Genomic DNA, 17,464 nt, shown 5'->3' with positions numbered 1-17,464 from the left:
TATCTGTTGTTGCAAATTACCTTTTCATTTAGTCAATTTTTAGTCACTATTATAAGCATTTGATTTGTATTTTATCTGGTAGTAGTCAGCTTGTTTTTATTTGATTAGTATTTAATCATATAATGATAATGTCATCAGTTTGTAGCACTGTATTAGTAAAACTATCATATATTATTGTGTATTATTAATGTTATCAGTATTCAATGCTGCGTCTGTATTTGATCAGTATTTAACCCTGTATCAGTATTTAATCCGTATTTCATCCTGTATTAGTATTTAATCAGTATTTATTCCTGTGTCAGTATTTACTTAGTATTCAATCATGTATCAGTATTTAACCAGTATTTAATCCTGTATCAGTATTTGATCATTATTTAATCCTGTATCAGTATTTAATCCTTTATCAGTATGTAATCTGTATTTAATATTTTATCAATATTTAGTCCTGTGTCAGTATTTATTCCTGTTTTGTTATTTAATCCTGTATCAGTAATTGATCAGTATTTAATCAGTATTCAACCCTTTATCAGTATTTAATCCTTTATCAGTATTTGATCATTATTTAATCCTGTATTAGTATTTAATCCTTTATCAGTATGTAATCTGTATTTAATATTTTAGCAACATTTAATCCTGTGTCAGTATTTATTCCTGTTTTGTTATTTTATTCTCTCTCAGTATTTAATTAGTATTCAAATCTGTATCAGTATTTGATCAGTATGTAATCCTTTATCAGTATTTATTCCTGTATCGATATGTAATCAGTGTTTAATCATTTATCAGTATTTAACCCTGTGTCAGCATTTGATCAGTGTTTAATCCTTTATCAGTATTTATTCCTGTGTCAGTATTTGATCAGCATTTATTCCTGTATCAGTATTTTATTCTGTCTCAGTATTTAATTAGTATTCAAATCTGTATCAGTATGTGATCAGTATTTAATCCTATATCAGTATTTAATCTTGTATTAGTATTTAATCCTTTATCAGTATTTTATCAGTGTTTAATCCTGTATTGGTATTTAATCCTGTATTTGATCAGTATTTAATACTGTATCAGCATTTGATCAGTGTTTAATCCCGCTGTGTTGTTCTGATTGTGCTCCAGTGTAACATTATCCCGCTCCGTCGTTTCTCTTTCTCTCTCCTGATTGGCTAAGATCTCTGTTTGTCACTTCGGCCACCCCGCCTGTTTGCCTCTCCGCGCTCAACCCTCGGCGTCCATTGGTCAGACTGTCCCCCCCGTGAGCGCCTACAGCCAATCAGCGCGCGGCGAAGCTCTCTCTGCTTTCTGCGCTGCTTCGGAGCGGAGCCGCGAGCACAGCGCGTTCAGTTTAGTCACGAGGAGAGAGCGGCTGGAGCGCGAGCAGTGCGGTGATCAGATACGCTTGAAGACGCTTGGAGAGTAAAGTCTGTTAAAAACGGCAGCGCGCGCTCCGCAGCGGCTCCCGCACAGATAACTGCAGACAGCTGGACACGGGAAACCGGGGCTGTGTATTCGGCGCGCGCTTGGTGCTGTTTTCCCCTATTTTCCTTCTTCTTTCTCTCCGGGAGAGAGGAGGTGGACCGCGCGCGCTCGGGTCCGCTCACACCGCGCCGCCAAGATGATGGTGGGGGAGATGGAGGTGAAGGAGAGGCCGAGGCCGAGCCCCGACTACCTGATGCAGCTTCTAAATGAGAAGAAGCTGATGACCAGCCTGCCGAACCTCTGCGGCATCTTCACCCACCTGGAGCGGCTGCTGGACGAAGGTAAAGCCGAGAGAAGCGCCTCGAACAGCGGCCTGTGTGCGAGAGAGAGCCGGGGCGAGCTCAGAGCTCGAGACCCTGAGCTTCTCTCTTTCACTTTGTTGTTTTTTGAGTAAAATTTGTTTTAAACTCAGCGGAATTTAAGTTTTTAGCTGCTTTTTCTCACATAAAGACACTTTTCGACTCACAGACAGACCCAAAGGCGTTAAATCTCTCTGAGAGTAAAGTTTTAAACTCGTCAACAAACGGAGAAAAGTTAGTTTTGATCCGCTCAGAGTTTAGCTAAGCTAACATGGTCGTTAGCACAGTGCTAACCAGCGCTACTTTACCGTTACACACAGCGGGTGAGTTTTTACACTATAAAACGCGTTAAATCTTTTTTTCCAAAGTTCTTACTTAATTAAAGACGCATTTTACCCAAGTAACGATCGTTTTTTTGGTCAGAAATTGCGATTAAGTACAACATAACTGATTAGATACGTTTAGCTAAGCTGAGGTAATAACTAAGTACAGGCAGTAAACTTGTTAGCTAGCTTTAACTAGTTAGCAGTCATAGTTAACGTAACTGAGTACTTTATTTGCTTAATTTATAACTAATTAACTAAGTTATATAGCTTCATAAACTACTCAGTACAACATACCTTGGATATTTCGTTCTTTTTAACCACAGTGAAGTGATTTTGTAGGGTTAGTTTTCTAATAATTCTCCCAAAAAACTCACATCACGTTAGCTAGCCCGCTTGTGTAACGTAACGTTATTTGTTTAACGTAATGCTTAGCTCGTTAACAGCCTAACGTTACTAGTTAGCTAACTTATTTTGATCATAAATCGCAAATTAACGTAGCATTGGTGGATTAGTTATTAATTGAGTTTAGGTTCTTTTTTTTAACACGTTGAGGTAATTAGTGTAAAAACATTAAGAACATTATTTCATTATTTTATTATTCCTCATTTGTTTAGTTTATTTAACTTAGATAGCATGCATTTACTAGCTAAACAGTGATTGTATTTTAAATTTAAGTCACAACTAAAGGAGGTAAGATAAGTTAACTTGATATAACTTATGTGACTAACTTTAGAAAACGTGTTAGCCAAGAATCGCTAAGAAATTCTAACACTTGGATTTTTCTTTTTTTTTATTTAACTAAATTCTAAAGCTTTGTAAGTTACGCAGTGAAGCATAACTAGTGTTAGACCGTGTTGAACTTGTGATTTTATTGAGGAAAAACAATGCAGCAAGCAGCAGAAAATGAAAGGATTGTTTTCCAGATTAAGGGCATTTTTCGGTTTTCTCATAGCTGAAGGAATTTGGAGCAAAAGTATGTGTGTGTGTGTGTGTGTGTGTGTGTGTGTGTGTGTGTGTGTGTGTGTGTGTGTGTGTGTGTGTCTGAGCGAGAGAGTGAGTGTGTGTGTTGCAATGCACCCTAGGGGCTTTGTGTGCTTGCAGCCGTGGACAAAGAGAGGACTGGCCCCATTTTATTGCAAGGAGTCTAAATAATACAGATTTATCCCCTGCATTCATTCCAAAGGGATTTTTTTTTTTTTTTTTTGCCTTAAATTTCTATCCATGTGTGCATCGAGATTCCGTTTCAATATGCATGGGTATCCCTGCATATGCCTGCGTTTATTCCGCAGGGATATCTATTATTTGCTTACAGCTCTATCTATCCATCCATCCATCCATCCATCTACTCATGCATACATTCCTCAATTTATTGGTTATTCCATTCTAATGTGCACTGGCATCCATGCATATGCATGCTTATATTCCAAGGGGAGATGAAGGAAGGAAGGAATGCATGCATATGCAGGAGGGAATGCCAGTGCATTGTGTGTGTTTTTTTATTTTTTTATTTTATTTTATAAAGACTGCATGACCATCTATCACAGTTTCAGGAGTGCCCAAACTTAAAACTCAGCTGTCAACCCTTTCCGCCGTCCAAACCACCAAAACTGCCTATTTTTATCTGAAAAGCTATGATTGTATCGCACTACTTTTTCCCTAGGCGTTGTTTAGGTTGCCTCTGGGCTTCAGCTTCACCCCCCAAAATACTGGTCGACAGCGAGTCCCTTTCTGTGAAAGCTATATCAGCCACTGTGGCAGCGAGACACACACACACACACACATTCTTGAGCGGTTAAGGTGGCTGTACTGCTGCAGCGTTATTGAATACCAGTACTGTTTTTTTGTGCACTAAAACTGCAAGCTGTCATTGCTTAACAAACAGGTTTAGTGTGTGGACAGGGAACATTCGTGGCATGCCATTCACGCTTTAGCGGGTTTCAGTTAGATAAATTTAAAGATAGGATCTTATCCTGGTTTAGTGTTTTGAGATGTATCAGTACTGGGATTCTCACGATTACTTGCTTAATATTGATCTAAACCTTAAAGTGATTAAAGTGTGTTACCTCCTCAATAAAACAAGTAGTGCTTAGTTTGTAGCTTTTGTAGGTTTTTACAGATTAAACTGCACTTTATCGTAACTTTAACTCAGCACAAATATTTTGTTAATGCATAAGTATATGTTAAAGTTCAGTGTGCTCAAATATCCACAATACATACCCAGAACTGGCCTGCTTTTAAGTGTAGTCAGAATCAACTCACAGTGCAGAGTAAGGCTTAAAGGGGTCATCTCTCATTTATATAATGACAAAATAGTATGTTAAAATTTAATGTGCTAACTTGTCAAACCTGCACTGTTTAGATCAGTATGTATGTATATAGTCTCAGTTACAGCTTATGTTTCTTTGTAGTTATTAAAATGACCTTTGGAAGTATATTTTTATTGGATTTTCATAAAGAAATGTGTGTGTGTATATATATATATATATATAATCATTTATTTTTCATTTTATCGAAAACTTTTGTATTTTAATGAAGGATTTCTACAAAAATTTGTAAAAGATCTCATATTCAATATGCATTATTCTGCAACCATTCAAGGCATAGATTTACTATTTGACCTATTTTAAAGCTAATTTCTCAGTTAATTATTAAATGTATAAATGGATTACTCAGTATAATCTATATACTAATGAAGTTACCATAGCAGCTGCAGTCAGAACCTTTTAAATGAAATATCTAGTTCATTCTTTAATCTTTCATCGTAGTGCTACATTCATTACGACAGCCTGAATGATTTATTTTATAGTGCTGTGTGTGGTGTTTAATTGAAGAAGTGTGTGTGAGTCTGATGCCTTTTGCAGCCCCTTTTCGTGGCAGGATGAGGAATCGCTCATGCAGCTGTTCTTTTTAACACCAAACAGTGAACTCTTGGTTCCTACCACGTGTGTTTGCTCGCACTTTGGACCGTAATCTGTACCCTTCAGCCCCCAATACACTCTCACAGCCATGTGTGTGATGTTTAGTCACAGAGGAGGGGCTATACGAACCCCCCATCCTTTTGATGGGTCTCTGCAGATTGCAGACAGCTAGGTGTAAATCACTGTTCTGAAGTGATGTACTTCATTTGCATACTGATTTGACTATGCAAATGAAGATAGTTGTTTAATGTGAGCTGGCCGTGGCTGTGTAACGGTGAAGCTGGAGAGCTTTACCTGGAGAGCAAACAGAATGATAAAATGAGTGTGTGTGTTTGAGATTGCTCTTTCTCCCCTGTAATTTAGCTGTGATTCAGCTGCTGTCTGGAGCTTTTCGAGTGGCCATTTGCTCACTGTGACCCAACAGCTGCTGGGGGCCGGTATTTGGCCGGCGTTAACATAGCGCTGAAATCACTTCACCCTCCGCTGCTGCTGCTGGGACCTACAGTCTCGAGAGAAGGAACCATGTTCCATGTTATGAAGTGTCCAGCATACAGAACAAAGTGTATATGTTAGATTCATTGAAAACCAAAAATGTGTAGAATTTTTTAGCTGTCCTGACGAATTTTGTAGGAGTTTAACTGTATAAATGTGTAAATACGTTCTGCAGTTTTTATTGCTTAAAGAATGCGTTCATCCTTTGCAAAGCGCAATCTGCATGTATCAGCATTTGTGTTTTTAAACTAATCTAAGAATTTTAACACTTAAAAGTTTCCTGTTTTAAAGCTGTTCTAGAATATTCAGTTCTGAACCTGAATTTCACAATTTAGTTATTCAAAGGAAGGAAGAAGTTCTAGAGCTGTCTGACTGGCTTTGTACATTCTAGACATGTCGTAAGTAGTGATAGATTTTTTTTTGCACCTTGATGCAATACATTGGTTTGTCCTGCGTTTACTTAATGTGTTCAAGAGATCTCAGACTTTGGATCAGTCCATTCTACAAGTATCATTGTTGAAGAACTTTCAAACTTTGCAATGCGTTCTAGAGTTGTCCAGCTTTGGCTCAGCTTGTTCTAGGGCTGTGAATCGGTTCTAGATTTTTCTAAGCGTAATGCTGTTAATTTTAGAGCTGTTGAATGTTGGCTCTGTGTGTTCTAGAATACAGCCTGTATTGGGTGTTCTGTACATTCAGAACATAAGGGAGTGTTCAATATTTTTTGTTTAGAAAAAGATTGCACTGCATTCTAGAAGAGTTTATGTAGTGATGTAAGTTGTACTGCCATTGACACTTATTGTGAGTAAGTTTACTGTTTACAATCTAGAGAACTGTGTGAAAGTTACAATGAGCATAGTGCTGGACTGTACTTCACACAAACAGTAGATACAGATCTGGAGGATGAACACAGGAGAGAGAGCCACTCTAGACGCAAACTTCTCACTCGTCTACATTCGGTGTGAAAACAGCCTCCCCTCCTTGTTCCCTCCCTACTTGTTTTCCTACCAGGCATTTTGACAGCTGTACGCATGCTCACAAATGTATGCACAAATACCCGCACACCCCCCTCGACACTCACTGTTCATACCTTCGACTTAAACGGCGAGTGTGTGTGCAGCTGTTTCCATGGTGAAAGAAAACTGACACCTTTAGACGTCCCCTGCTCTGACCTCCACTCTGGGCAGCTGCTCTCTGCTCTGCTTTTAGCTCTGGTGGTGGAGGTGTAGGGGTGACCCTGTGTGTGCACGCGTGTGTGTATGTGTGACCATAGTAATGGCATTAGCAGCAGGCCAAGAAAGTAGTGAGACTTGGCATGTGTTTTGCAAAGTGTGATTTATCCATTGTCTGGAACTCTTAAGTCCAGTTCTGTCCACTAGGTGGTTCTCAGGTAGCTGGACAACTCATTCAGAATACACCATATGTCTGAATGTTTGTGGACACCCCTTTTAATGAAACTATTTATGTGCTGTAAGCAGCACCCATTCCTGACACAGATGTGCAAATTCACACAGACAGCTTGTCTAATGTAGAAAAAGAGGCACTGAGAGGTAAAGCAGTGAGACTGTGTTCTCACGAATGACTGTGCTCCATCCAATACTTTTTGGGATGATGCGGAGTGGTGATCATTTGTAATGTTTGCCCATGTAGTGTATCTCTAGAATCTATCAACTTAATGTGGCCCTGGTAAATTTTGTACATCAAGGCATCTTCAAAAAAATTAGAAATCAACATTATTTCATTTTGTCCTTCACCCCTCAGACGGCCCATACAATCAGCTAACTACAGAAATTACAGAAGCAGAACTGCCCTTAAGGGGACACCCATGGATTTCCCTCAAGGGCAGGCGGAGATGCTAAGTGGACGGGGGCACCTTAAACCCTCAAGGGTCTGAGATTAGTCATGCCTAGTTTTTATTCCTCTATTTAACAGTAAATACAGACATCCCTAATATTAGTGACTTTAGATTGCTGTATATTAGTGTTTGTTATGAGAGGCAGGTATTTAGTCTAATTAGTTTGTGTTAACACAAGAAGTGAAACAAAAGATGTGCGGGTAATTAATACGGCAGTAAAATCACATTTTTTTTTCTTGTAGTAGTTTATATTAAAAGACATTCTGGACTGATCTATGTCAAAATAGTGTGATAAATATTGTGTATTTAAATAACGTGATTCATCATTCTAGAGAACACAGTGCCACTGCGGCACAGGCCAATGCTGGGTGGTCTTATACCCCTCTAACCCAGCCCAGCCCCAGACTTTGTATTGGACATGGAACTGATTGGTTTAAGTGTATCTGCTCCAAAGAGAGTCTTATTCTGTTGGCAGTTCTTCTCTACTAGACAAAGCTCTCTCTGTGTGTTTGTCAATAATGGGTGCAAGTTAAATGTATTCTTTAATAAGAGTGTCATCACACCTGTCATGTATTTTCCCACAGTGTAAAGCAGAGCAGCAGTTAGATATGACTGTTTATGGAAACTGGAGAAAAACCAGGAGCTCTCTGAGAGACCTGTGGAGCCGAGCCAGTGAGGAGTTGGGCTGATTAGCCAAGTGTGTGTTGAGTGTGTGTTGTGGAGGTTGGAGACGGTGCCTCAGGCTCAGATAGCCTGCAGCAGTGCCCGTCCACAAATGCGCGTGCACACACACACACACACACACACACACACACACACACACACACACACACACACACTCAGGAACCTGCTTTAAAATCTCCTCAGCTCTTTCTAAAAACCTCCCTAGATGCCACTTTACAAGGTGGAATTTAATTAACTGCTGCTGTCGCTGGAGCTGAAGAGTATGCCTCTCTCTCGCATTCTCTCCTCTCGCTCCTTTCTGTTTTTGATTCATTTCTGTCTTTCTCTCTCTTCTCTTTTCCTCTTTCCATTTTGTATATCTCCCCGTTCCTTTCTGTACTCCGTCCACTCTCCCTCATTTCCTGCTGTCTTTGCTTTCTCACTGCTTATTGTATTCCTATTCTTTTTTTCCCTCCACTGTCTGTCGCTCTCTTACTCTCCTTTCTCACTCTCTCATTGTGTGTGTGTGTGTGTGTGTGTGTGTGTGATGAATTGGATGGCAGGATGCGGTTGGCAGGGTTAGCGCAGGGACATGAGGGGGAGCACTCGTCTCTTCACTTTATTTTTATCCCCCCTCTCGCGTGGTGGTGGTGGTGGTTTGATGGGAGTGTGTGTTTGATCTATCAAATGCCACCACGGTACTGTGTGTGTGCGCCCGCGTGTGTGTGTCTGTCTGTCGGCCCCTGCCATGTGGCCCCCTGATAAAGCTGTCTGTGTGTCAGTATGTGGACTGATATCAGGGGTTTCCCTTCCATAAACACAGGGGCTCCTTATCTCATACTCGCTTCCCTTCTAACACACACACACACACACACACACACACACACTTTCTCTTGTTCAGACAGTGTTGCATGGCTTCCTTGCAAAGAGGCTTTTTTATTTACTCAGGACAGATTTCATATTACAAACACAACAGAGTTTGTTGGCTGTCTTCTAGCTTTCACTTTGTGTGTGAGAGATATAGAGTACATACTATGGAATACTGGTGGAATACAAAATACTTGTGTTATGATTGTACAGCAACATATTAACATATTGTAGATAATAAATTTATAAAAATTTCTTCCAGTACGTTTTACACATGCAGTAGTATGAGTTCTAACATAGCCGTCAGGAGAAACTCTGAATCCATTCTCTGATTTTCAGATTAAAGTAAAATGAAGGTGTTCGTCTCAGTTCTGTGCTAATCCTGTGCTAGTTTAGTGGCAACTAGATTTTCAGTATGTATTGGAGGTAAGATAAGATAACTTTATTATCATTGCAAAGTGTACAGCGATATTGAGCAGCAATCCCAAGTAGAAAGAAGTAGAAAAAGAGAAGACGCTTTTCATGTACACAGTGAATGTAAGGGGAAATTTATACATATATACCCAAATATCGGCAAGCATGTTCAGAATGGGTCTGTGTGTAACGGTGTGTAACAAAATGTGTATAAGTATAATAAGGTGTCTTATTGCAGTTTGCATTACAATGCTTTAAGTTCCTGTTTGTAAAAATGGGTTAGTATGTTAATTTTTTGTACTAACCTGCCAAACCTGCCCTATTAAGATTAGAATATTATATTGCTTTATTTAGTATAAGTGTGTAGTAGCCGATTGGGTTTATACATTAGTTTTTGATGGTTTTCGTTGGTGTTAATTAATTCCATTTTAACAATAGGAAGAACTTTAATTTCAAATAGTAGCTGGCATATCTGCTTTCTGGACCAATCACTATCTTAACAAATTATATGTATGGTTAATTAGCAACACATTTTTACATGTTGGCAATATATATAAAAAAAAAAAAAAACGCCTGTCTGGAGTTTGCAGCCCAAAACTTTTTTTTTAGCCCAATAAAGTAAATGTTAATTTTGTTTAAAACAGTGGTTTTATTTTATTTATTTTTTTCTTACTAATGATAATTAAACATTTAAACGTTGTTATTTAAATGTCTGGATATTTGTAACGAATACATATGTCCGCACATTCAAAAGTGTAATCATATTATTGCTGTTATATCAGTGGTATAAAATGGTCTTGATAAAAATATTGATATGGTAATTTTTTCGAGGGAAACTATTTCCAAAAATAACTTTCCCAATAATTACTGTGACTGGTCTAGTCTGGGATTATGCTTTCATTTTTTGCTAACATCAGTCATTAAAGAAGGAATTAATAACAGTTTTTTTTTTGTGTTATGTTAAGTTAGGTTTACATATCTGCTTCTCTTTAGCCTTCTGCAGTCTCAACCACCCTCACTATCATAAGTAATACCCTGAGGTAAGAATGAGAACCCTATAGTAATTATTACTGCACGGTGAGAGAGGACGAGAGACAGAGGGCAAGAGAGGGATAGACAGATGGACTGATAGAGAGGAGAGCCAGAGAGTGAGCTCATTTCTTGTTTCAATGTAAAAACAAAACCACAGCACCCGCATCAAGACGGAACCGAAACACACACACACACACACACACACACACACACACACACACACACACACAGCTAAGAATGAGTAAAAGAGGAGGAAAGAGCTAGGCTCTGTGCGAGAGGGGTGAAGTTATTCCAGGCAGCTGTGGAATGCAAACGGGCGAGGCCCTTCCTCAGGATCTGCAAGACTAGTTTTTTGTGTGTGTGTGTGTGTGTGTGTGTGTGTGTGTGTGTGTGTGTGTGTGTGTGTGTGTGTGTGTGTGTGTGTGTGTGTGTGTGTGTGTGTGTGTGTGTGTGTGTGTGTGTGTGTGTGTGTGTGTGTGTGTGTGTGTGTGTGTGTGTGTGTGTGTGTGTGTGTGTGTGTGTGTGTGTGTGTCAAGTATAAACATTCAGCTCCTAGACAGAGTCTCATAACCACATTTAAATTAATGAAAGAGCTGGGGTGACTTGCAGCATGACTACTGAGTGTGTAAACCTTCTCAGATGGTGTTTCGGCTCTACAACACACTGCACCACTCTTTCCGTCCTAGCCGGGCGTGGCTTCCTGCTCCAGAAAGTAAGTCTGTGTGTGTGTGTGTATGGTCAGAGCCATTGCAACATCCTGACAGCAGCCTCTTGTGAAAGCTGTGCTCGGGGTTTTGTAAACTGTGTTAAAGTAGCTTCAGACCATAAACATGGGCAGCTTTGGCACAAAGTGTTGAGCAGTATCCAGACATCTCTTCTAATGAGTGAGTTAGACATTCACACAGCATGTACAACTTCGGCATGCACTGTTTTGGGACATGTGGGCTAGTGACTGGCCTGGACCGTTTGACAAAAATATTAAATATTAATACTTAAAGGAGCACCTTTAAGGAGTAACTTTCACACCAGTACATGTTACAATAGGGCAACAGTAAGTCCAAAACAAATGCTTTATATTAACTCTCTCTTCATTTGACTGCTGTAAAGGCCAGCAGTTAACATCATGGCTAAGCCATGTGTCCGTTAGCAGAGAGGCTGTGAATGAGTTCTCTGTGCAAGACTCCTTTGCTCAGCTACATCTGTACATAGCACCTTTTAAATCATATTATTTGGGAATTGGCATTTCTCACTCTTGTGCTCCCCCTGCAGTGGTGGAGTGTAGTTCATGCTTTGAGCCAAGCTTGAAAGATTCACTTTGCACACATGCATTTCTGGACAAGCTGAAAGCTACAGAACAGTAACTGAAAGTGAGAAAAACGTGTGGCGTGAGGCAAGATTAGAGGATTTATACATGTGACTTTGGTTGCTCAATGATATTCAGTTCTGGAACGCAGGGTCCTGCTCACTTCAACAGTCACAGTGCCGTTGGCAGCATTTAGAGCCCAAAATAATTACAATAGATATTATTGTAGACAATAATAATAGATACAATAGTTACAGTTGGCAGAGCACCTACATGGTTCTTAAGCTGTTTTAAAAGGCTAAAAAAAAGGATGCATGATTTGTTGTATTAGGGCCCCAATGATAAAGTTAAACATGCTATAAAAACAAAACTTTTTTTTATAGTTGGCTCTGTGTTTGAGTTCTATGTTTCTTCCATGTCACAAACTGTATAGGGCAGAGTCATGTGACTACACACGTAAAAGTATGTTTTCAGTGCACAGTGCATTAACACAGTGAGGAGTGCATTAAAAGAGCAACATATAACTAATACAAGCAAGGAAAATTCTATTATAGATAATTGATGTTAGTTTTAATGCATTTTTAATTATTTCCTAGCTCTGACTTCTGTATTGATTAACTATTTCAGCATAACGGAGGCGGAAGTGAACCCCTGGAACCCTCCCGATCTGTCACAGCCTGTCTGGACTGCGTGGTGTGCAGGATATTTTAAGCTGTGATCATGCAGGGAACCTCTCTGTAGGGGCGGATTAGCGGTTCTGGACTCGGGATTACTGTAATTTAGTGTGCTCTAACTGACTGAACAGTTCTCATCAGAATCAGAACTGTACCATCGAATAAACACATCAGCCAGTTTCAGTGAGTTGTTAGTTGGTGTCAGTGTAAATTAGACATGCTGTTATTTTTATATTGTGTGTCAGTCTTGCTGCAGGGCTTAATGAAGCTGTAATATACACATTAAATCACACTGCAGAAAATCACACGCCTGTGAACATAGAAATGCGTTTTCAAGATCATACTTCAATTTCATTGGTCTGGGACAAATAACACCTAATCCCAAAATACATGGCTCTGTTTACACCTAGTAACTTCATGGGTCTTGAGTATCAGGATTATATCTGAATTAGGGCTGTGACAATTGGTCGATATTAACTAATCGCTAATTTTTAGCACTACACAAAGTACTTGAGACAGACAACAGACAAACACAATGGGCGAAGAGTAAGGGGCTCGCTTACACTTAGTCAACTCTGCATATGTCTTCTAAAGTGCCCAAACACAACAGATTACAAATTTACTCAGTAAATATAATCACTTTGCACATTTAAATGGCAATAATCTGGACAGTTAAACAGCGTTTAAATCTCACATTTAGCTATTTCTATTCTTTGAAAGCGATAAAGAATGCTAGAAACAGGAACCGTACCCACAGCAGGCAGAGGTCGACTAGTGGGGAAAAATAATCGTCAGATTAGTCGACTACCAAAATAATCTTTAGGTGCAACCTTAATCTGGATAAAACAAAGCCACATAAAAATGCAAGTGTGAATGCACCCAAGATGCATTTAAACCAGGAAGAAATTTGATCACATAAATTACTATTAGAGGAGGTCTGGGGCACATAATACAGCAGTATAAACTCCATTAGTCTCTTAGAAACATTCCACAACTCCAACCAGTATAATTTATAAACTAGCAACTGAATACATAAAACACATAACTACAAAATAAGTAAATCTAAATTTGAATTCTATACTGCAATCAGCTTTCAATCTGACTAACCAGACACATTAAATGCAAATGGTTCAAATCTTATAAGGATGGTTTTAGTTGTATGAAGTCAGCAGGTTTAAAAACAATGGGATCCCAGTATCTCGTTCAAGATGCCAATCACACACTAAACTGGAGCGTAGATTTGAGAAGTGCTTGTTGATTCTTACTGAGATTTTTAATACAAAATTACAATTGAATTACCCTATCCTACGCTAATTACAAACTACTGATTGATGCACGCACGCAGGCACACACACACACACACACACACACACACACACACATTATCTGGATTTCACCAGAAATACAGCCTTAGTTGTTGATGTAGGTTTTAAAGATTTCTTTTAACTGTCCTTTAGAGTTTATAGTTTAGAGAGAAACTTTTCAGATTTCGGCAGCTCCTTTTACAACTAATGTGTCATCAACTTTTCAGAGATACTCTGCTGTAGTTTCCATTTGTCGGTTTCTCTCTTGCTTTTTCACTATCTCCCCTGTTTCCCTCTGCATCATGTTCAGAATCTTATGAAGTAATTATGATGAATATTAATAGGGTAAAGGGGGAAGTGAAAATACAAGTGGAACACTGGTGGATGAGTTATTTATAGGATCAGTAAATAGTAGAGAGCTGAAGAGCAGGTATCTTTGTTTCTGTGCTGAACAACCTCAGAAATGATTGCTGTTTTTTGTTATGGCTCTCTCACTCGTTGATTAAGTTCTTTTTCGTTCTGTATCTCTCTCTTTCTCTTCATATAAATAACTTATTTTTAGGTTAGGGTCCTATGATCTGTTTGTTGCAGCAGCAGCAGCAACAACAGTAGTGATGGAGAGAACAGAGTGACTGGGCTTTGTTTGGAGGTCAGTGTGTTAGTGTGTCTGACTGAATCGACTGATTGTACACAGTGAGGGGAGGGGTGAGAATGAGAGCACAGAGAGTGAGACAGGAAAGTGGGAGAGGGGCAGAGAATACGGAAGAATGGAGAGATGAGGGAAAGAGAGAGTGGAGAGATGAATGGTGTGTTTACTGAATGAGGTCACCCTGCAGGCAGCGATGGGAGACAGTCCGTACTGGAGTGTTTTCACATAATGGAAGCCTCTGTTTTACACACACACAGGCACGCACACACATGCACACACAGAATTATGACAGTACTTGTTTATTGAAGCAGAAATAGCTGAAGTTCCATTGTCCTGCTCGGGGTGACTCTGCAGAAGGAATTTGATCGTGTTCATTTGACACACTAACCAGGAATGCTGCTGTTCAGCACTTTTGTGTGTGCGCATGTGTGTGTGTGTGCGTGTGTAAAGGCGCTGGACTGTTATTACAGGTGTGATGAGTTCTGTACTGATTTTAGTAGTGGTGTTGCATGTCTAGAAACAGGGTGGTATCAGGTGGCTCAGGTTTTACAGGGTCGGCAGTGGAAAACTTCTTTATTCTGTTTTTAAAGTAAAGCGTGACCTCTCACTCTTACTGTGAAATAGTTTATTATATGCTCTCACTATTATACATTTTGCAGTATAGTTTGTTTTATGATTGGTTGCACTCTTTACTCTATAATATATGGAGATATTTGGAGTGCATTATTAATATCATGACATTCTAGATCATTTACTTCCTAAACAAATGGCAGAATATAAACTGACTGCTCCAGACCACACTGACTCTCTCTCTCTCTTTGCCCTCTCTCTTTCTCTTGCTCTCTCTCTTCTTTTTTCTTTTGTGTTTGAAGACCAGTTCTGACATTAAAGGCCTGTAACAGGCCCTGTCTGCTCACATTAACCAATGAACGCTCTATCTCTGCTCTTTCTGTCTCGCTCTTTTTATTCTCTCTCTTGCTCTTGTTTTCTCTTTCTCTTTCTCTCTCGTGCACTCTCACACACCCCTCTGGCATTACTTCTCCTGTATCCATCCCTCCATCCTTCTTTTCTCTTAAGGCGATCAGTGCTTTAAACCCGTAAGCAGGCAGGAGAGCCTGCCAGGCTGGAGAGAGATGTGTGTGTGTGTGTGTGAGGGAGGGAGAGAGACAGACAAGGTTTTGGCATTCTGACCTGCTTCTGCCAGTTCTACAGTCACAGTGCTGTCATCTGTTTACTAAGCCTGTGCGCTAATGTTTTAACTCTATTGCGTGCGCACACACAGTGTGGTCCTTTGGAGTTGTGTTTGTTTTTGTTTCTTTTGAGAGCTACGCTACTTAAACATTTTAGTGGAAAGTGTAGGTCTTGCCACTCAAGCTCTGTAACTACACAAGTATTTGGACAGCTGCGGATTTTGCTTATGAAATCCTTCTGCTTGATTTATAAATTTAGTTCCTTTGTCATTTAAAAAAAGTGAAACATCAATGCAAAACGTGAAAGATTTAAGAGGGAAAGCTTTTCCTGTGTTTGAGTGAGAAACTAGAGGTGAGTTAGTTATTAGGGTTTAATATATATTTTAAAATAAGAAGTATTCTACCTTCTATTTACATTGATAACTACTGCAAAAAAATTAAAGCACTAAAATTAAAACATTGTCCATTAACAAAGTGTCCCTAACTTTGAAGACATAGTGTTTTTTTATTTTTGACTTTGCCTTGCTCACTTCACACGCATACTGCACACACACACACGGACGCACACATGCGGGCCACCTTAAACCAAACCTGCAATCAGCAGCTCACTGTTTCATCTCATGCCCTCGTCTCACAGCCCTGACTTCAACAAGCCCAGACTTGCTGTAGTTGCTGTACAGCTCGACTCGGAACACTCAACAACCATCACATTTCTTTCAGCCTCTGAAATGAAACTTTATCAAGCAACATCGTAACTGGAGGTCCAAGTGAACCTCTGAGGTTCCAAAATTCTGCTTCAAAAAGCCAGAAATTGCACAACTTTAAACAAATTCTGCTTTAGTTGTGGATTGCAATTACTTCTCAACTTTTGCAATTGTAGTACTCAGTCTTATTATGGGAAAATTTTAGAACAAACATAAACAGTTGTAGATTGAGTTTTTAGTGTAGTTTAAAATGTCAGAAGTGAAACATTTGAAATTCAAGGGCTCCAAAGCTGTATACCTTTACAGATTCAACTGCTGAAGTTGCGTAACAGCTCTTCTCGGCTGCTATCCCTTGACTGCAGCTGTAACGGTCTTGGTGTAAAAATACACCGAGCTGGGGACTGTCTGCACTGAGCATGCTCAGGCCGTTTATTTTTTGTGTGACTGTTATTGTCACGGTAACAGACAAGAGCAGTTAGTTGTTGTCCACCACGTTTGTCCCCCGGGCATTTTTTATGAGCTCAATTACGCTGCGTGACTGGATGAGGCCGTGCAAAACGTTCCCACTGACACACGCTTTCATTTTCTCACTGGTGTAAATGGTCCTCGTCAGTAGTTGCCCTCTTTTCCTGCTAATTAAAGCCTGCAGAATACCCCCCACCCGCACCCAGGCACGCAGTACAGGAGAGAGGGAGACTGAAGAAGGAAGGCTGATGAAACACAAGAAGGGAACAATGCAGCATTGGTTGCAAGCCTCGGCCTCAACGGCTGTTTAGGTTTGGACCACAACAATGATAAGATTCACGCCACACACACACCACAGTCTCAACCACACGACCACCATCACACAACACACTCCTCTACAGAGGTGTGTGTGTGTGTGTGTGTGTTGAATTATATCTGCAGTGGCTGCTCAAGCATTGTTATGTAGCAGACAAATTAAACGCAATAGTACACCATATGGACAAAAGTATCGGGACAACTGGTTTATTGTTCCTTATTTAGGTATTCAACAACAAGTTAGATGTATTGGCGTTAGAATTAGAAGTGTCAGGATGTTGGATGATCACCACCCCACCTGATCTCCCAACTCCTCCACTCATGCCAAGAATACTGGATGGAGCACCACCATTCTAGAGAACCCAATTCCACTGCTGCACATCTCAATGCTGGGAAGCTTTGATTCCTCTTTAGCCTCCTCCAGGCATTAGGCATGGTGGAAATAGATTCATGTTTTTTGCTTTAGAGAGTCCTATTCTATTGGCAGCACTTTTCTGCAAAGACTATATTTTTGAGCTATTTGTATAGCG

At 39.8% G+C, this 17,464-nt stretch overlaps 1 protein-coding gene across 4 annotated transcripts in view; it reads left to right on the top strand.

Moving 5' to 3' along the window:
- The first annotated feature begins 1,319 nt into the window (after nt 1-1,319).
- Nucleotides 1,320-17,464, top strand: part of qkia (QKI, KH domain containing, RNA binding a) — an 85,250-nt gene continuing 69,105 nt past the window's right edge. For all 4 annotated transcript variants that reach the window (XM_049464178.1, XM_049464176.1, XM_049464177.1 and 1 more), the window contains exon 1: nt 1,320-1,748. In XM_049464178.1, the coding sequence (XP_049320135.1) occupies nt 1,604-1,748 (145 nt within the window). In that variant the 5' untranslated portion in view covers nt 1,320-1,603. The remainder of the gene's footprint in view (nt 1,749-17,464) is intronic.

Source organism: Astyanax mexicanus, chromosome 14 (genome assembly GCF_023375975.1).
Source record: "Astyanax mexicanus isolate ESR-SI-001 chromosome 14, AstMex3_surface, whole genome shotgun sequence".
Lineage (NCBI taxonomy): Eukaryota > Metazoa > Chordata > Actinopteri > Characiformes > Acestrorhamphidae > Astyanax > Astyanax mexicanus.
The sequence above is the reverse complement of the archived record's forward strand: the minus strand, read 5'-3'. Positions and strand labels throughout refer to the sequence as shown.